Consider the following 21,815-nt stretch of genomic DNA (forward strand, 5'->3'; position numbering starts at 1 on the left):
CATCCACTGGGTCACTATAATAAGTGTGAAAAGCCCTAATCTGTGTCACACAACTCAAAGGTACACATTTCTCTTAATGTCCTGATACCGGAGTCCAAAAATACTAATTTAATTGTTTTAAGAATCAGCTGGTGTGGATGATGCTTCATAAACATTGTCTAAGATGTTACTACAGAAAGAGCAATGTATTACCACTAGAGGCTTGCTGTTATAGAACAGTAATTACAATCTTCTGACCACTTAAACAGAGTTGAGAATTGAGAGCTCTGAAGTGCAGCAGATTTTAAATGGAGATCAGTTTAACTTGTACATTACTTTAAACAGGGAATCGTGTGAAACTGCTGCTACCTACCCTCGGTTGACTCTGTAGCATGTTAGCGTTCAAAGAGAAAGAAAACTGCGTATTAGATGCTGATTGTAAAACTTCAGTAACCTTTACTTCATATAAACAAAAGTATGGAAGCTTCTTTTAAGACAAAACAGACAAACAGATGGGCATCAAGTGAAGAAATAAAAGTTGTGCAAGAGGAATACTGACTTCTCCAAGAGTGCAAGCGCAGTGGACGGGTTGACCCGCAGATACTTCGAGGTGGGCTGTCCGTAGTCTGCTAGGTAAGTGGACCAATCCCAAACCATGAACAAGTCCAACAGCTGCAATACAAATAAACAGAGAGATCATTACAATAGAGTGATCACAGAAGTAAACAAGTTCATTTACACAAAGACAATAAACCAGAATTGCTGCTGATCTTAATTCACTGGAAAGGTGAAGATTGAGTGTGGGGGAGATGGGGTATTTGAGCTGCCTGTGGGGGTTACTTGTGAAGAAGCCTGGATATGCCTTTCAAAATGCAAAAGGACGAGCAATCCCCTGGTGACCTCTGGATAACCTGCACTGGGATTAATCCCGGCTCTGCTCCTGCCTGCAGTCACACTCAGGTACACGCCTTCCTGCCACTTCACACCTCCAATTGTGAAACAAGGTCTGAGACACACTGAGAAGTCTCTTGCAGTCTCTCACCACAGCTTAAGCACAATGTATGTTAATGCCGATAAAGCAATAGGGGGATGATCGCTGGCCGACTCGTTCATTACGGAGGGTCGAGTTTAGAGCTAATTCCATTTCACACTTGCTCCATACTGGTGAGGTCAGAGCTTCATGTAGTGCTGTTTGCAGTTCATGCTGTTCTGCATTGCAGCCGCTAAACGATGCAGAACATCAGGGTGGGACTGTGGGAAAGTCTCTGGGTGTTAGGAAATGTCAGTGTGTGCAGATTCCATGACACGAAGCTTGTTATATTAATGATGCTGTGTAAAGTAAGCCCAAATAATACCTGCATACCGTTAGCAAAATGAAGACATTGCATTGCACATTCATGTACAAATTTATGAAACCTGTAACTTTTAAAAACGTCTGTAAAATTTGGAATGGGTTTGACTACAATGGAAGCTCAAGGACATTAAGGCAGACTGCTAAACTGTGAACATTTGCACTGACCCACTTTTATTTTTTTATTTATATTCTTATGCACACAATGTTCACTGCTTCCAATTTCTTTTCTATTCATGCTTCTTTCTTAATTACTATGCAATATTACACCAAGACAAATTCCTTGTATATGAAATTCCAGGGTACCGATTCAGATTCTCTCATCACAACTCTGAATCACATCCACAAACGATTTGGGCAGATGTTAATCCTCTAAATAGGAAGTCCGAACGAAGTCCACCCTTTCATGGCCTGACACACTTTCATCAGCTAAAGCTTTCTTTCTTAGTATTTGTTCTCATTCTGCTTGATTAGTATCATTGTTTTTGTTAAAACCTGTTCAACATGTTTTTGTAACAGCATTTGTGCTTCCCTTGGGGCTTTTAATTAAAACACAAATTAAAGATCAACCAGTAATTCAGATGAAGCAACAAACTGCATAAATCATGAGAGCATTTAATCTGTGTGTATGAGAAATTGCTCAGATACTTCACATGCAAACCTGGAACCAGAGCTCAGACTCGGTACTGAATAAGAGACACCAGAGATCTCAAGATATTTTGAAGAATAAAGAAATAACTTCTAAATATTGAAAAACAAACACAGCCACACTTGTGTGTGCATCATCTACCATAAAGAAGGAGATCAGCTCATAGTTTGTTCTGAGCATCTTGGAGAACATCCAATACTTCTGCTGAATTCAGGAGTTTACGAGACAGACAAAAGTACAATTAGTAAAGTTTCTCTTTCATGATGACGCTGAAGCACATTTATTTTTTGTAAAATGAATCCAATATGCAATTTTTTTGCAGACACGTTATTGCAGAAACAGATAACCAAGACAACGGAGACGCTTCACTCTTTACAATGCTGTTGGAGACGGGACAATTCAGACCTGCTTATAAAACATCTATAACAGTTGTAGTGAAAACAGAAATTTGTGTTTCTCGGGTACAACTTTGGTGGAGAGATATCTGAAAAAACACTGGCCTTAACTTGTTCCATTATGTCGTGTACGTAATGTAAGGAGACCAGAAGATCCTATAAGATTTAGTTTAACAACAGTTAATATAACACAGGCTTTGTTCACAGATGTGTGGAATTTGAGACCAAAAGATAAACGCGGCGTAGATCCAAACTTCAGCTTTTATTTTCTGATCTAGTGTTAAATATTGTAAAACATACCCATTGTCCAATTAATCAAAACTATTGGAACACAGGACTGACAGGACTTTTTGTTGCCCACATGTGCTCTGTTAGACTGACTGCTTAAACTTTTTTTTTCAGTTTAGGGTTTTATCTCTTGTGAAAAAGAGGATTAACGAATATGAAAAGGAAAACAAGCCATTTTGAAAATGAGAAATCGAAGCCTAGAACAAGCTTTGGGTAGATTCAGTGCTTCAATCTGCAATGTCCTGAAAAAGAAAGAAACCCTTAAAACACACTTTTATGTGCATTTTCATGTGTTTATGTCTGAGAAGCAAAACCTTCGTACTCTTACAGAGAATGCTGTTAATGTACGGAGGTGTGTGTGCGTGTGTGTGTGTGTGTGTGTGTGTGTGTGTGTGTGTGTGAGGAGAACAGATTCATACCATTTGTGTCACAGACTGTCCAAACTGTGAACATCATGTATCCCATTTTAACCAAACTGGTGTCTAACACCGGTAAAAATCACCACAGATCCATCACATAATAATATTTAAACATAATACAGATGAGTAAATCTAATAATAAATTAATGACTCTAATGGAGATGGAAATCAAACAGCTTTCCATTACTGGAGCTTCTGCTGACTGAAGTCTGCTGCTTACCTGTCGAAGGTCAATGAAGGCCAGCTGTAGTGTGTCGCCCTGGAATCCCGGCACAGGCTCTGAACTGGCAAATACTGCACAGATAATAGTTATAACACAGTTTAATAATTAGTACTCAATTACTGCATCCTGAATTTGACAACCAACTGTTTAACGTTATTTGAAAGGAGTCACTGTATTATTTGTAGTTATTGTTTTCTTTCACAGCCAGAGGCCATATGTGCAGGTCACATCAGCTGCAGGGCTCTACAGGGGAAGCTACACACACCACATACACAAGCTACATCTCTCCACCTGTGACGGTGATGTAGCATACAAACGGTTGAACAGTTAAGCCACACAGGGCACAACATTTCTGCCTCGTTGTCTTCCTTGTGTCTGTTTCATGTGTGTTTCCATAGATCATGTCCTGCACTTAGGCAGCAGGATAATATGTACCAGAATTTTCATATTTGTAGGGAACTTTTATATTTGCTAAATGATATATGAAATAATCTCAGTCTCTATTTCTATTCATCAAGACAATTTCTTAACATTTGTTGGACCAGACGTACACATGGGCCCATTTTTGTTAACACTCAAAAACAAGTCAGAACAAGAAGCATGCTCTCAGTAATGCTGTGGCAAAATGTGCTGTAGTTTTACAACAAGTAGGGCAAACATATCGTCCTGTAGTTTTCTGAGCCACATTACTAATAATAGTAGATACACCTCCAGATATAGTAGATTAAGAGAGAAGACAGCCATCATAGATACTGACAAGTTACTAATTTCTTACTTATAAGGTGCAGCAATCCATGCAGATGATATGAAGTCAAGATTTACATTAGTTAGGAGCAATGAGTAGGAAATTTATTACGTTTATTATATTAAAGATGCGCTTATCCAGAGCGTCTTATAGAGCTGTCTTGGAGTCACTATCAAAAAAATATCTCCATGATCGTTCACCAGACCAAGGATTAAGATAATTTAGAAAACCGTTTATGAAAAGCAGCTGTATAATATTATTAACATTAATTAAAGAATATGAAAAATAAAGAGCCATACACTGAAAAGTCAAACTCTGATGCCTCGGCTGCTGGACGTTTTAGTGCTTATTATAGAACGGATGTTTTTTCAGAGGCAGAGAAGGTGAAACTTATGGGACACTTTTTCCACCCATTCTCACAAAGTATTTCAATTCAATTCAAGTTTATTTGTATAGCGCTTTTTACAATAGACTTTGTCTCAGAGCAGCTTTACAGAACATAAACACAGAGCAGAAGGTAAACATAATTAATGATAAAGGAATTAACGAATAATAAAGAAATAAGAATTAACAGAATAAAAATTCTAGGTTATTATTAGATGTATATAGTTCACAGTGTGTATGTATTTATTCCCCTATGAGCAAGTCTGAGGTGACTCAGGCAGCAGTGGCAAGGAAAAACTGCCTTAAAGTAGTTAAAAATTATTGTCTTTTTAAAGAAACTAACCTGAGGATGATAACGATTAAAACATCATGTCAAAGTTGCTTTTACACACAAATAGAACACAGATATTTAATTGAGTTTTCTCTGTAGGTTTTTAGCACTATCAGGGAGACAGACGGCTTAGTGTTGGCTTTCCTTTTATATAGTCTGTATATAGTAAATTGAAGTGCATCAAATTAAGGATATCTGAAATGCCAACAAGTGCCTGCATGGCAAGTATCTGCCTATAAGATGTGGGAAAAGGCTCTTTAAATGGAGTCTTATCCTTAGAAATGGATAACGAGAGCTTTCAGAATGTGCTATCTGCGTAGATGCCTCTGTTTATTTTAGACATGGTTTCTTAAAGCAGTAATTATGGGGTCTGGGTAAAACAAGGACAGTGGCGTAGGAAATGGAGCAAAGGCATCACAGTGTATGACCTACAACAAAAAGTATTTTTGGGTGAGAGAAACCAAAACTGCTGGAAATGGCATCAGGAGAACATCTATTAAAATCTTCACCTAACTGACTATGTGGTCAGATCCACACACGGCTCCCTCTGTACGCAGAAGCAAAGCTTCCAGACATTTACTGATAGCATTCCGGATTAAACGTAATTCTCAGACTAAAAGCGTTTTTCAGTGGAAAATACACCTGACTGTATTTTAAGCCATTCCATATTTACAGAAACAAGCCTTTTTTATGGGAAATTTAATATTTTTCATGGTTCATGAGAGTAGTAAACCCTAACAGTATTGGAAAATTAAACATGTTTACATTCTCCTATTTTGCCAAAAGTTTTGAGCAAATACTTTAATCACCATTTCAGCGACTGTTATAGGGACGCAGTACTCACGCTCACACTGGATGACATCCAGGTTGAACTGCTGGATGGCCCCCATGCTGACCTGCTTGAGTTCTGTGTCCAGGAGCATCTGCATCATGGAGGTGGCAAGGTGCTTGCAGGCTGACATGCAGGCTGTCTGAGCCACTTTCCCCTACACAACACACACACACACACACACACACGGAAAGATAGCAGAGATGATGCCAAGCCATACTCCAGTATGATGAGTTAAAAGTTCTCTAATATGTCTGTAAAACAGTAAGTGTGTGCGTGATAATCACCCAGCACAATATGATTACATGTAAATGTTTCCAGCTCTAACTGTCAGAGTGTGTTATACACATTTAGATGCACAGTTAAATCACATACTGATAACGACTGTTCATGCAGGTCGACGAGGCTCATAATGAGCAGGATTACACAGAGGGCAGGATTAATCAACCACATTTACACACACACACGCGCACACACACACATGCACTAGCTGCTACACCATACAACATACACACATGCTAACTTACCAGTACTTATGTATAACTAACATTTGTATGAATTAAACAGGCACACATCAGCAACAAGTTCTACACATCAGCAACATTGAAAGGGTTCATTACAATTTACATGTGCAAGTTATTTATAAATATTTCTGTAAAAAACACCATACAGTAATGAACAGGTTGTCCAGCTTTACATTATGCACTAACGAAGGCTCTGTTCACACAAACAGCATCTGCAGCGGCAAAGAAATCAGAGACATTTTATTACAAGTGAAAGCTGGTCAGCCAGTGACTCATGGGATTGTTGTGGATGGAGCCACCTGGAGACGGTCATGTCTTGAACCAATGTTGTTTCAGTCAGCTGTATGTTCTGGTCTTTATCAGCAATCATTTGAAGACTTTGAAGAAGAAACGCTGTTGTTACGAAGCACCCATTGTAATGAAGTGCTTTGAGAAGCTCGTCATGAGGCACATCAAGACCCTGTTTCCACCCTAAGTAAGTCGACTATAGTTTCCACGTCTCCACGGACAATATCATTGCCACGGCCCTTCATTTCATTTCACATCCCTCTGCAACTGGATCCTGGACTTCCTGACGTCAGACAGTCCGGATCGGGAACAGCATCTCCAGCACCAAAACACTGAGCCCTGGAGCCCCTCAGGGCTGTGTGCTCAGCACACTGCTGTTCACCTTGCTGACTCACAGCAATGCACAGGTCGAACCATATCATCAAGTCTGCGGATGACACGACTGTGGTGGATCTCATCAGCAAGAACAATGAGTCAGCATACAGGGAGGAGGTGCAACAGCTAACTGCCTGGTGTAGAGCCAACAACCTGTCTCTGAATGTTGATAAAACTAAAGAGATGGTTGTTGACTTCAGAAGAGCACAAAGCGACCGCTCTCCGCTGAACATCGACGGATTTGACTTGACTTGATCATCTGTAGAGATCGTCAAGAGCACCAAATTTTTTGGTGTTCATCTGGTGGAGAAATTTACCTGGTCACTCAACAACAGCTCCATCACACAGAAAGCCCAGCACCATCTCTACCTCTTATGAAGGCTGAGGAAAGCCCATCTCCCTCCCCCATCCTGACCATGTTCTACAGAGGGACCATTGAGAACATTCTGAGCTGCTGCATCACTGTCTGCTTTTGGAACTGCAGCATCTCGGATCTCAAGACCTTGCAGGAGATAGTGAGGACAGCTGAGAATATTATTGGAGTCTGGCTTCCCTCGATCACAGACATTTACCTCACATGCTACCAACAGCATTGTGGACCTCACACACACCTCATGCAGTAGATCTACCTTATGTCTTGTTTCTGTGCTCAGTCTTGTCATGGTTTATGACCTGTGACAGGAAACGCTTTACACATCCTCACCTCAGTAACGGAGTTTGGTTCCTCGCCCAGTGTGAAGTTCCTACACACACGTTTCTGTTTCACTTAATGACTGGGTTTCATCCTATGAAAGTGATTATCAGCACCTTCTCGGTATAATTAATTAAACACCCGACTCTGATGCAACACACCAAATACTAATTTGTTTTTTCTCTTTGCATTTTGTAAATTGCTAAAAATAAACAAGTAAAATTTATTTTCGAAAGCATTCTTACTTTACAGCATCCCTTCATACCTGAATTTAATATACAAGCACCAAATAATGTCTAATTTTGAAATAAACATTATTACTATGACAACCAGTAGTAGGCTAAAAAGTCTTCTTCTTGGTGACTTCACAGACACTTACAGAGAATATCGCTGCATGTGTAAATGTAGCATTAGATTGTGCAGCACTTGTGTTTTAGCTCAGTGATTTATTTGTTGTTAATCTATAACTAATGCTGGCAAATACATTTAGATTGAAATGATGTATTATGGACTAATGATAGAATTCATCATCTCTGGCTTTATGCCGGTCAGCGGATCCTGAACCTGTACTGCGAACACTGGTCATGCAATACACCAGGAACTGGATGCCAGTTCATCAGATGAATTAATGATGAGAATGAGAAGCAGCCTCAGGATTTTAGACCTTCCTATATAATAGATGAAAAAATAAATCAAAGTTTTCAAGAGACTGTGACCAAAATAATGAGTAAAGCTTAAAGATATTTCAGACCACACGTTTCATTATGCTTTCGGTGATCAAGCTGCATTCTGACTTGAGACTTGGATTGAACACAAAGGAAAATAAAACCAACATATGAACCTCGAGTAAGAATCAGTCTTATGTTCAACAGATGCTGGAATCCACAGATGGAGAAACGGATCACATGAAATTTGAGCTGGTTAATTTTTTGGTGCAACAATGTGGAGAAAAAGGAAAGCAAGCCTAGGGGCGATTCCACAAGCATGCACCTTATTTATTTATTTTTACCCCACTGGGGGTGTAAGGAGGGTGTTTACTTACCGACATTGCAGCATGATCATTGGTGTTATTCTGAGCAGAACCCCCAACAAAATAAAAAAACACAGACAGGGAAAGAAGGTATGGCAATAAATGCACAGATAAAGAAAAGTCTGATAAGCAAGCATGCCTGGTAGAAAGAAACACAAGGCTACAGTCGCTTGGAGGAGAGAGAGAGAACATTCCTGGAGTGTTTCCAAAAAAAAAGGGCAGTGGAGATCAAACAGGAGACAAAGAAAGTGCAAGGGCAAGCTGGAGTGTAAAGCAGGCAGGACTAGCTCCTTAAAAGCAGAGATGTACCTGATCTGGTCTGGGCTTCAGGTTCACATTTAAAAATATATGAAAGGCTTAAATGGAGGATGTGGTTCTAATGAACCAGAAATGCTTAAAAAAAAGTGTTTAGTACTAGTAAGCATTCATTTAGTACTAGTAAGCTCAATCTGAGCTGCTACTCTACTCCACTGCCTCACTATATATCTTATATATTGCCTCTTTCTATACTTTCTTCTCCTCATATTTTTAGGATTTCTAAAAGGTCCTTCTGTCTTAATAAAATCAGACACACAGGAAAAGAAACATATGGCAACATGACAATCTACAGGACCACATCTCTCACACACACACACACGCGCGCACACACACAAAAATTGGTCAGCTTAACAGACATTTAAAAGCACAACTGAAACAAACACACAAACACACACACACAGCACCACTGAAATAAGAACACCATCAGAAGAGGCTGTGGGTGCTTTGCGAGGCTCACCGGCAGGTGTGTGAAGACCTGGAAGGTGCTACGCAGGAAGTTAATGAGGTCCATTAGGTAGCCGCTGGCCCTGCCGTCGGACTCAGCCATACTCCACTCGTAGTCTGCCAGTTGGATGAACTCGTCAATCTTCTGGTTAAGCTTGGTGTAGATCTCACCTTCTGCTGCGTGTCTGGCATCCTAAAGACAAAGGTGCCACGTCAAACATTCATATTTGTCACTATAATTTCATGTTCTATATTTCCTAAATCACATACAACACTTTGTTTAAGATATACCAGCTACTAGACAGACAGACAGATTCACTTGTGATTGAGACGTTTGGTGTTGTTGAAGCAGCGCCTTTTTCCTCCAGTCAGAATAACGTGTTATTGAACATCTGTCCCCCAAATGACCTGATACACAATGTGCTCTAGCATCTAGTGTGTGAATAGTAGAAGTGTGGCATTGTTTCAAATAGAACATTAACTGTATTTTACTAACCAGAAATGTAAGCCGCTTCCCCGTCGACTGTAAACGTGTCCACGTAAACACATGAAACATGATGCTGCCAGCTTTACAAGAATACACTGAATTTTTTAAATGTAGAAAAATAAAAATCACACAACGTCGGCTAATTTAAAAGCCATATGTATTTTTTTCCTCATCCAGTCATTACCTGGTAGCCCCGACCCTCTTGCACTATGTAAGCAAAGATTTGGGTGTTTTGTGCTTAACATTGTGAAAACATTACTCACAGTATTAATACTGTGGCAGAGAATAAGTAAGTGATCTGGGATGCATCTAAATTGTCAGATTGCTAACACTGACTTATTGATGAAAAAGAAACATCATTTATAGACCAGGCTTGCCTTAAATGTGGAGAGGCCGTAGAGCCTTGTGGTGTGGATGGTTTCTGGAGAGACGTTGGTAATGTTGGTGATGAAATCTTCCAGGTATTTACATGCTTGCTCCAAGTGGGTGGTATTGATAATGATCTGAACCAACTGAAAACACAATCATCACATAACCCACGGCACATCATGCCACACTTACTTGCATTCTCTCAAAGTTTACCTGTACTTTAGGTGCAAAAATGTACAATTCTAACCTCAGTGAGTCCTATGTGTGGCTTTCTGATGAGGTTCTGTAAGCAGCTGCTCAGTGTCCTTGTCAGCAGCAGGTTGGTGGATTTACGCAGCATGTCGTCGATCTCAGTAGAGCTGAAGGAAAAAAGGACCTCGTTAAGAGACACCACATTTACAGGGCAATAGAGAACATGTGGAGACCTTTTCATTTTTTTTCTTCATGACTAAAACAAATTATCCTAGTGTGAAGGCACTAGGGACAAGAGTATTTTATCGTAGTCCAAATCCCCATGTATGATCATACACCCATTTTGTAGTGTAAATAGTACGAGTAGTTTGTTCACACTGAAAATTACAGAAGGAGAAGAAGAAGAAGGGCACTTCAAGAACCCAGATGATGCATTTATTCAACCGAACATACCAAGTGAATGTTGGACACTACATGCACTCAACACTCACAGCTTTGCATACTCGGCTACTAGGCGTAGAAAAAAGTAGGCTTTAATCGTAACCAAGCTCTCACTGTCAACCAACTCAGCAGCATCTAGATGTGAGTATTAACAGGACAATGCTAGAGTGTATCTTTTGCAGATAGTGTGTGTGTGTGTGTGTGTGTGTGTGTGTGTGTGTGTGTGTGTGTAGGTGTTGATTGGGAGGGAGGGGTTTAGGTAAGCAAACAGTCAATAGAGAGGTCCAGAGGCCGCTCATTACCACACCTTTAACATGACAAAGAAACAATTAGAGAGGAGTGGGAAATGTGCAGTCATTAGCATTGACTACCCACAAAGGCAACTCCACCACACACACTGATGTAAACCATCTACTTCTCCTGCCATGGATCCTAAGCAGTCCATGATGACAAATTCATGGTTAGACTCTTTTCCCCAAGAGTCCACTCGTTTGCAATAGTGTTTGTTTTTTCATGGTAATGGATGCTCATGAAAATGCCATCTGTAGGTTAAAGTTCCAAAACCCCTCACTCTGTTTGGGCCAGCAAAGCATCAGGCATTCAAAATACGTCATTAAATGCCACAGAGCTTAAAGAGTACAAATATTGGCATAATGGTTGTAGGAGGTTCACATGGAGATTGTAATTGATGGTCAGTTAAGTCACTCTCTCTCCAGCCATATTTCAGATAAGCTTTCAATTTACATAGAACAAATATCTTCAGCTCAACTTTTAAGTCCTTAAATTACTTCTGCTCTGTAGAAACAGTATGTGTCAAAAACCCTACGCAGTTTGTCATGTTACTGGGCAACTGCAAAGCCATCTCAAGTCAAGTCAAGTCAAGAAGCTTTTGTCATTACACCATATATAACTGTTACAGTACACAGTGACATGACAACATTTCTGCAGGATCAGGGAGCTACATAAAACACACACAGGGTTATAAGGACTTAGTAAGTCTTGGCCACATAAAGAGTATCTGTGTAACCTGGTGTACACAGTGCAGGACAGGACAGACAAGACAGACAAGACAGTGCAGGACAGGACAGACAAGACAGTGCAGGACAAGACAGACAAGACAGTGCAGGACAGGACAGACAAGACAGTGCAGGACAAGACAGACAAGACAGTGCAGGACAAGACAGACAAGACAGTGCAGGACACAAGGCACTAAACAGAAAGCGGGGACTGACCAGTGTACATACTGTATGTTCCACAATATTGTGTGCAGTAATACGAGAGTGAACACAGTTTCTTAGCAGCAGGTCACTGAGATAATGTTAGGATTTGTGCAAAAACAGCAAACCACTGAAATATTGTACATTATGTGCAAAACGATGGAAATGTTAGACAGTGTGTGCAAGAGCAAAAAAGTAAAAAAGTGTGCAAAACAGTTTGTAAACAGTTTGATGGGTTGTAAGCAGCATGTAAATAGTTTGTAAGCGGCATGTAAACAGTTTGATGGGTGTATATTGGAAGTGTGTGTATGTGGTGCAAGTCTGTGTGGTCCATACAGATGTGTGTGTTGCGCTCAGTACAGTTCAGTTATTGAGAAGTCTGATGGCTTGTGGGAAGAAAGCCTCTGAAGCCTCTGACTTCCTCCACAAATGCTAAAATCCTCATCTCAGGAAACTCATCATATGCACATGTGGACAAGTCCCTTTATAAGTTGTTGCTATAGAGATAATAAAGTATTTCATTGCAGTTATGCTGTTACATACAATAGATTAAAGTCTCTGGACAAATCAGAATGAAGCATTAAGACGAAACCCAAACATGAAGCTTCGTACTTTGCTGTGTTCCAAAGTTCAAGTTTAGTGACCTCTGACCTGTGATTATGCATCACATGGGACGTGGTTTGGCCAACAGGAGACTGACATGTCACAGCGAGGACCTCTTCACTAAAGCCCAGATCTGGTTTTATACAGCACAGCTTTAAAAGCACCTGTTGCCCGTATTCACGGCATTTTCTGGATGCTGAGAGTCTATTGTGACCTTAATTGAGTTCATCATGTTTATTCATCTAGAACAGCTTGCTATGTAAAACTCTATTTTCCAGTGTAGGGAACACCGTTATCAACCATCAGCATATTTTTCAGCCTATAATGCAGTACTTGTAATTTTAGCCTTACATTCTGAATGCACATCACTCAGTGTGTGTGAGTTTTTACTCAGAATGACACAAGTACTGTATGGTTGTGTTGATAAAGTGTACTCACCTGCGATGTAGTGACTCGGAGAACTTTAAACTGGCATAGATGAACTCCTTGACCTGAATATAGATCTGAGGCACTGACTGAGACATTGGCAGCTTCTTTGGAAATGGTTGCTATAAAAATGAAGCACAAGACAGAATACATTTATATTTCTGGCATTTAGCAGACAAAAGCAGTGTCACTTTTATATTTAATTTATACAACTGATCAATTGAGTATTAAAGGCCTTGATGAGGGGCACATTCAAACTCACAAGCTTTCGATCACTAGTCTTAACACCTTAACCACTGAGCTTCCACATCCCACATTCACCAACTGCCTTAAAACCCTTACCATGATGTAATCCTGCACCCGAGGTACACGAGTGTTTAAATTCTGGTTTTCGTCATTAGTGATAATAGCAACACTTGGACATAAGGCAGAAATTCTGATGCATCCATCTGAGAAGCTGAACAAACCTTTTCAATCTCAGCATCATGGAAGGGGAATCTACTGACCACCAGCTTGTACTCCGCTTCGTTTTCTACAGGGAGGGGGCTGTAATTGTCCAACTCAAATATTTCTCTGCCAGAAAGAAAAGAGAGAAACAAAAGAAGACATGACGCTTTCCAGGATGTGGCATTTATCTGGACTACATGTTTGTGTTTAAATTTATTATTAATATTATCAGCTTCAAAGGCTATTTAATGGAAAAATACAGATATTAACCAACATTCAATAAAGTTTATCTTATAAAAAAAAAATGTACCACATGGCAAACTCTATAAAAGATACTTTACATTTATTATTAAACAGTGTTACAGTACGGACATGTTGGCAGCTCTTTCACAGTAAAGTTCCATGGGTCAGTCCTGCGTATGCTTTATTTATAGATGCACGTTTTCCAATTACAATTCACATATTTTGATATTTTTTCCTCTGGACAGACTTAGAGTAGAAATGCTGTATCGTTACCTGAACACCAGCACCCACTTCTTCAGCAGCGTTTCATTGTACTGGTCTCTAATCTCAAACAACAGGTCGAAGAGTCTGTTCACAGAGAAGCCATAAATCTGCTCGAAAAAAAAAGCCAGCATGTAAAAACCTCAGATGGAAACTTGTGTACAATATCACAGAGTGACATGCAAACTGTAAGGAAACCTTTTGGTGTGACAACACAAGGTGGGAAATACCTGCAATGTGTCTGCAAATATAACAATCAGGTTCTTCAGTTCCAGGACCAGGTCAGGATCGTTGCAGTAAGACTGAGACAAACAAACACACACACATTAATATATTAACTGATATATAACCTTAAACATCCTGCTTCACATTTCCCTTTGTGTTACTCAAATAAGTTGCATGTCAATTTTTTTTCAAATGTATTATTTAATACAATTAAATTTATACATTTATATTTTTCCATTTATTTATAAATTACAGCAGATTTTCACGTATATAGAATTATATATAAAACTACAGGAAAAAGTCACTTAAATAATAAAATAAAAACAACATTATTCAATTCTTTTTGTATTCTGTTAATGGATACGGTCATGAACAGCTCATCAAAGAAATATTTAAGTTATATTCTATATTTATGAGCTTCTAATTGAAATCAGCCTTAACTTTATTCTTAATGAGGAGACAGTGGAGAGGAATGATATCAGGATGAAACCTTGAGAGGAACCAGACTGAAAACGAACCCACACTCAACTGGGTGACACTGAATAGCTTTAAAAAGATATTTTACGTTTTTGGACATTAAGGATTCTCCATTGTTTCGTTCCTAACAGAGTGTACCGTTGTACAAGGACTGCCTCAACTGACTTCTGCCTCGAGTTCTAGCTTTAACTGCAAGATAATTGTACATTTACAATTACGTCTTTTGTACCATTCCAAAAATGTAATACTTTACACTATGACATTAGCTGAGAGATTTACAATAACTTTGATATTTATATTTACACCAAAGTTATACACTTTTCTCTTACACTCTGATCTGTGCAATGCCATGTACGAGTCAAGTCAAGGGGCTTTTATTGTCATTACACCATATATAACTGTTACAGTGACATGAGACGACGTTTCTCCAGGATCAGGGAGCTACATAAAACACACACAGAGCTATAAGGACTTAGTAAGTTAGTCTTAGCCACATAAAGTGTGTCTGTGTAACCTGGTGTAAACAGTGCAGGACAGGACACAAGACAGTGCAGGACACAAGACAGTGCAGGACACAAGACAGTGCACACATACAGTGACTCAAAGTGTCAAAGTAACTGGAGATTTTTTACTTCTCTTTTTATTTTTAATGAGAGATATAATTTTGTTATGAGAGATGACGTAAGCAACAGATAACATTAGCCTGTAAATGTGGGTTTCTCTGTATATCTGGAGCAGCGACTTGGTACCAAGGGGCCCAAAAAGGAGATGTGTGAACTCAGACAGTCCAGAGAGCCCAGACAGATGGGAGAATTGGCAAAGCTGTGACATGATGCAGATATAAACGGGTGTGTTTTATTATATCCAAAAACTTTCCGGCAGAATGAAGTAATTTTGCTCAGCGATGCGTCACTCAGCTCCCTGGCAATGATCAGGAAATGACCATTTTAAGTTCTGGCTTAATCATAAAATCCTTCAAGTGCACTGGACCATTCGCTCCATAACATGTACTACAGAAGCCAGGAAGCATCAACGCTCACTATGTTCTCTTACTGGAAAGAATATTCAAGAGTAAGTAGCTTGTTATTGTAGCTCTCATATTATTACTTGCAACTTTAAGTGTTTAATGATTATAAAAACACTATCTAGCTTATTTTTCTAATTGTAATAATGTAATTTAAACAATAGAATATTAAGGTTAAAAGCCATCAGTCCTGTCTGATGTTTTACAACTTGAGTACCCAGGCATTAAGTCATCAGGAGTGATTACGTTCCCATGTGAAGTGTCTAATTCCTGTGAGAACGCCTGACATCATCAAATCAGCACGAGATATAAAGAGATGAGATATAAACACACATTATGACGCACTATTACACTGGATTAGATTCAATATCGAAATCTAAATGGCTAACTGGCAGTCAGTCACTTATTGATCAAGTACTTTGTGTATTAATGAGTCATTAAAAAGCATTAGCATGAGAATAAGTGCAAGGCCGTCGCCCTCCTGTCAGTGCGGGTGAAAGAGGAGCGCAGAGCTCGACCCAGCAGGGGGATGAAACCAAGGGCCAGATTTGTGAATGCCTGCACACATGAAGCTCTCTTCTCTAACCCATCTCTGCAATCTCTCTCTCTCTCTCTAACTATATATAGACATTTTTATGAGAGATAGAGATTCTTGGTTATAGGAATTTAAGCAGTGAAGGGATTTAATACCTACATGTCTTGATACTGCTGAATACATGCAAGTAAAAAAACCTTAGTGAGAAGGCATTTATCAAACATAAAGGAATACCATTGTTTATTCTTTATTCATACAATAAAACCAGAAGCTTTGCTGTGTTTTTGTTCTTTTTCACATTCCCCTTTCTTGGTTTGGGTCATTTGATACTGTCCCCCAGTAAACATGGACACATTATGCATATGTGAAGTATTACATGCATCTTTCTAAGTGACATGGAGTCACATGGAGGATTGGTTTCAAAATAGAAATTTGCCCTCGTCTGAGTTGCACACATGGAGTTTTATTTTTTAAATATTTTACATAAGATTGGACAACTCTGAGAACACAACAACAGATCCTGAAGAATTTCTACATGAAGAAAGTCTTAAGCCAGTTACACACCTTTCATGACCTGTGTTCAAGACTAGGTTTGCTTGGTCATGCTTGGTCATGCTTGTCTAAGCTGGTAATCAGGTTACAAATAAAATACATCTTGAAGCGAAGTTTTTCACTGACACTAAACAAATAACATCAGGACAAAAATCATCTCTATGAAGAAAAAGAAAAGTACAACATTTTAAAAATGTCTGCACCTGGAGACAAAACATGGAGAAATATCATTAATCCTTTAACGTTAACCTTAAAGAATAAAATACCACCGATTTCCAATTCTGTGCTACTGCTTTAACAGCATCAACATAATTAGCACCAGCTCTGTGTGCAGCATGTGTAAATAAAATCCTCTGATTATTGATTTATGATCCCTCACACTAACATGGTTCCCTTGTTAAATATTGACACAGGGAGCAGTGGCCTCAGTGAGAAGCCGGGAGCGTAAATCACGATGCTAAGTGAGTGTCGTCCGAGCTGCGACACCCAGCGTCAGTCCACACTTCAGGCAGCACACCTTGTGCTGTGGCGTTTACACAGCAGCCAGGGATGTGCGTGCACACACACACACACACACACACACACACACACACACACACACACACACACACACACACACACACACGCACGCACAATAATATATATATAATGTGGTCAGTTCTCTCTGTTCAATCTAGAAACACGTTTTATGCCTACAGCATAGCATCAGCCGAGTCCAGAGTTAAGGCTGCTTTAGTCCCAGTCCCTGCTTTTTTATGAAGTTTATTTTCACAACAAGGCATTCGGAATGATAATTGGAACCATTTCCTGGTGAGCCTTTTCAGTGGCCTTCTATTCAATCTGATCTAATGGAGAGGTCAGTTGGGCCTAATGAGGACAGATTGCAACAATAACAGCAGATTAAGTGTGAATATTCTAAACCACCAGGGCTGACGGTGTGTTTGGAAGGCCCAGTCAGTTGTAAATCAGTGAGGGATTATGCAAACGCCCCATGGCTGGGGCTCACAGCCTGACTCCTGCGGCCCGAACAAAGAGGTCAAGCCGGCCCTCTCCCGCTGCTAGATAACTTTCAATCACAAAAAAATAAAAAGGGACTTGGACCAGGGCACGGAGGTAACAACTGTAAGAGTGAAGGGGTCAAACATAAATCCACTTATCTTCATGAATTAAGACAAGTAAATTAAAGCGTATAGTGTGTGTGTGTGTGTGTGTGTGTGTGTGTGTGTGTGTGTGTGTGTGTGTGTGTGTGAGCAGAAGGGTTATTTGATACTCACAGAGTGCGTGCGGAGAACAGCAATGATTTTGGACAAGGCCATGTTCCACAGCTCGTCTGTGAACGCTCGGGTGACTAACCCTTGCGTGGCGTGTAATATGTGGTCTTCCACTACAAAAAAACTGCAGAGAAACGGTTTAAAGTCACCTTCTGCATAGTGTAATAAACATGTCATTAAAATAAAATCTAAAGCAGAAACCTACCCAACAATCTGGTTAAAGTACTTTCTGTAGCCCTCCACTGTTTCATGCTAGGAACAAAACAAGACACACGTTTAAAGGGCTTATTAAAACTACATTTCTAACCCTAGTTGAAGGATCTCCAAAGCACTCACCATGTTCGATTGAGGTTGCAGCACCAGCCTTGCTTGTTTTTTCCTCTGCTTTCGGTAATAATTTTCAAACGTCTCTCTGTCACCCTTAAAAAGAGCCACAAGACATAAAATCAACACAGGTACATTTATTTATTATTACATTTATGGCAAGGATTAATTATTTTGAATGTGGATTAAAAGCATTTTCATGTTAGAGGTGCAATTGGTACAAAACCAAAGAATTGACTGTATGTAAGCTTTCTGCCACCTACTGAGTGACAAACTCACCACAATCAGAGCTAGAAAACATTTCCCAATACTAACGAGTAACAAAAAGGATTTTAGTAGTGATGCAAGAATGCTGTGTTGACAGATTTAAAATATGTCCAGTGAGTGAAGCAGCTTGAAGGGTGCAAAAGCAGGTCCAACACATCCTCTACTCATAAATCATGGAAGTGGGAGTTTCCCGATTTTGGATGCCAGAGGAATTACAGGTGTGTCAGGCGTGTGAATCGCATCGAAGGACTGCAAAGGACCGCGAAACGTGAGAAACATGGCTGGGTCTGGCATGTTACGACATGATTGTGCATTTAAATTGTTGTAGGAAAGAGCAGGCAGAGGTTACAGCTGAGGCAAGCAAGGATACGCACTACAGAGTCAAAGTGTTAATGTTAGTGTGTGACATCAACATTTACAGCATGTGACAGACCCCTTATCCAGAGCGACGTACAGAAGTGCTCAAGTCTCCATCATTATACACATTAATGCTGGGTCACTACGTTACATATTTAAGATACCATGAATTTAAAACATCGTTCAAAGTTACAATGAAAAAGTTTCAAGGTTTTTTTTTTAATAAATGCAAAAAATAGGAAAAGAGTTGCTAGTTGACGTGTTTCCTGTATAAGTAGGTCTTCAGCTGCCGTTTTCTAACCTGGAATAATAAATCATGCAGATGGAAGCAGAAATGTTTGCACATAACGCTGATCTAACCTTTTTTTGAATTGAGCTGCAGAGCTGAATAATTACTTTGGCTACAACATGACATTCTGCAACAGTGCAGAATCATATGTAATGTTAGTGTCTTTTTGCATCAGCTCAAAAAAAGCTGCTAAGTGAAAACATTTGGTCAAGATGACGGTTGTTGCTTACTGTTCTGTTCTGCCTGTGGTTGCAGCTTACTGCATTCATTCCAGTATTTCTGCACATGCAATAGTTTGAATTTACGCTGTTCGGTGCGGTTTGTGTTTATCGTCTTTTGTGTATTGTCTTGTATTTTGTCCTGCACTGTCTTGCCCTGCACTGTCTTGCCCTGCACTGTCTTGCCCTGCACTGTCTTGCCCTGCACTGTCTTGCCCTGCACTGTCTTGCCCTGCACTGTCTTGCCCTGCACTGTCTTGCCCTGCACTGTCTTGCCCTGCACTGTCTTGCCCTGCACTGTCCTGCCCTGCACTGTCCTGCCCTGCACTGTCCTGCCCTGCACTGTCCTGCCCTGCACTGTCCTGCCCTGCACTGTCCTGCCCTGCACTGTCCTGCCCTGCACTGTCCTGCCCTGCACTGTCCTGCCCTGCCCTGTCCTGCCCTGTCCTGCCCTGCCCTGTATTTGTGTTATGTAGCTCCCTGATCCTGGAGAAACGTTAAAATGACAATAAAAGCTTCTTGACTTGTTAAATTACAGTATAAAGGATTTGGAATTTTAGAAGAATGTTGATTATTATATAATGTTAAACTTTTTTGTATGAATAATATTTTCTCCATCTTGGGCATTTTCACGGAGCTAAAATGACGACACAGAAAAAGACATGAAACATTTCTGAAGAACTTAAATGAAATGAATGATGAAACCCAGAACACAAGCTGTTGTACTGCTGTAGTTGTAGATATTACTAAATTTCCTTCAGATGGCATTAACAGAGCCATCCGTGGCCAAAGCAGGTGCTATTGACTGATCCTCTACTCAGTGACCGACAGTTTTATCATAACCTGCATTCCCAAACCTCAGAGCTTTCACTGTTTGTTTTCTTCCACAACAGCAGAAGGTTAAGGCTCGGTCAATCCTATTAGCTGCTGGAGTGTTTCCCTGCATTTTTTCACCGTGTTTTAGGACACAGGATTAGCGGTGACCAAATACGTGCTAGTGGTGTGCAACAAAGCTCTAATAATCTCACTCTGAACTCCTGAAAGTTTGCACTGGGTTCAAGAGAGAAACAATGGTGATGGCATGCCAGTCTAAACTATAAAATCCCTGCACCAATAGGAGCCATTCATGTTTGTTGAGCTATTTGCAGAGAAGCAATTCATTGATTTCACCTCAGAGAGGATGACTGAGCAGCGTGCCCTGCAGGAATGTTACTCAATGGAGCAACAAATAAAAAAAATCCCAAACATCCTTTCATAACTTCAGAGAACCCAAGTGGTGGTGTACAGAACACTAATGCTGTGTAACATGCTACGTACCAAAACAGCGTAGATGTGAAGGCAGCGGTAAACAGGAGAGAAGTCCACCAGATCCTGCACTGTTAGGGCCTGAAGACAAAGAGGAAGTACACAGAAAGTATGAGCTTTAGTTTGGGACAGAACTAGAAACTCAACTGTGTATAAATTCAATACCTTAAAAGCACAAACTGGTTACTGGGAAATTACTGGGAAATCTTTCTGCTTGTATACATGTTGAATTGTACAGTTGTTGCTATAAGCTTTGATGTGATTTTTATACTTTTCTGGCTATAAAATGTGTATTGTTGCTCTGATCAACTTCAAGTACCATCTGTAAAAATGTCAAAAAAAGTCTAAAGAGTCAAGCAGCGGCTGTGGATGTTGTTTTACCCGTTTTACCTGTTTAACCCTGTGCTTTATCTCATTTTTACCCACAGGGTAACTTAAAATACATTTTTTTAACATTTTTATTAGTTTTGTTTTTAAGTTGAAAAAAAAAAAGAGTTCAAAATTAAATTGTACATTTATCCCCAATGAGCAATCCGGAGACAATGGAAAAGCTCCAAGAGACAATCTGAGGCCTTGAGAGAAACCAGATTCAGAAGGAAACTCATCCTCATCTGGGTGACACCAGAGAGTGGGATTATAAAGCACTAACTGTATATAATCAAACGGAGCTGTGTAACCAAGAGCTTTTATGTACAAGTATAACTTAAGTATGAGCATTGGCATGATTTCTATGCTTGTGAGGTGTCCTGTTCCTATCTCAGTTCTGTGTAGAACATGTACACCAGAGAATTCGTACATACTGTTTTGTGATTTTGGGACCATTTCTGTTATTGAAAATCAGAAAAAAATAATGAATCCTACATACTTCTTCATCAGTCTCCTCTTCATCGACCGTTTCCTCCGCAGCCAGGCCGTTGTGCTGGAGCAAAGTTCTGCCATTGAGGCTGTACAAGGGATTTGCACAGCCGATGTTCGCCTGCTTCTGCACGGCACTGATAAACGTCCTGTGCTGCTGGGCCTGG

The 21,815-nt window shown here is 39.9% G+C and overlaps 1 protein-coding gene across 7 annotated transcripts in view; it reads right to left on the reverse strand.

Moving 5' to 3' along the window:
• The window catches only part of exoc6 (exocyst complex component 6), a 42,948-nt gene that overhangs the window by 2,132 nt on the left and 19,001 nt on the right, over window positions 1-21,815 (reverse strand). For 2 of the 7 annotated variants that reach the window (XM_047817252.1, XM_047817254.1), the window contains exons 7-23: window positions 21,659-21,811; window positions 20,806-20,874; window positions 18,370-18,453; window positions 18,239-18,285; window positions 18,037-18,157; window positions 14,180-14,251; window positions 13,962-14,059; window positions 13,466-13,571; window positions 13,011-13,120; window positions 10,367-10,478; window positions 10,128-10,262; window positions 9,277-9,456; window positions 8,514-8,543; window positions 5,609-5,750; window positions 3,302-3,375; window positions 539-651; window positions 353-364 (exon numbers count right to left, since the gene is read on the reverse strand). In XM_047817252.1, the coding sequence (XP_047673208.1) occupies window positions 353-364; window positions 539-651; window positions 3,302-3,375; window positions 5,609-5,750; window positions 8,514-8,543; window positions 9,277-9,456; window positions 10,128-10,262; window positions 10,367-10,478; window positions 13,011-13,120; window positions 13,466-13,571; window positions 13,962-14,059; window positions 14,180-14,251; window positions 18,037-18,157; window positions 18,239-18,285; window positions 18,370-18,453; window positions 20,806-20,874; window positions 21,659-21,811 (1,658 nt within the window). The remainder of the gene's footprint in view (window positions 1-352; window positions 365-538; window positions 652-3,301; window positions 3,376-5,608; window positions 5,751-8,513; window positions 8,544-9,276; window positions 9,457-10,127; window positions 10,263-10,366; window positions 10,479-13,010; window positions 13,121-13,465; window positions 13,572-13,961; window positions 14,060-14,179; window positions 14,252-18,036; window positions 18,158-18,238; window positions 18,286-18,369; window positions 18,454-20,805; window positions 20,875-21,658; window positions 21,812-21,815) is intronic. The other 5 variants (XM_047817255.1, XM_047817258.1, XM_047817256.1 and 2 more) reach the window with 3 other exon arrangements.

This window comes from Tachysurus fulvidraco, chromosome 8 (assembly GCF_022655615.1).
Source record: "Tachysurus fulvidraco isolate hzauxx_2018 chromosome 8, HZAU_PFXX_2.0, whole genome shotgun sequence".
Taxonomy (NCBI): Eukaryota; Metazoa; Chordata; class Actinopteri; order Siluriformes; family Bagridae; genus Tachysurus; species Tachysurus fulvidraco.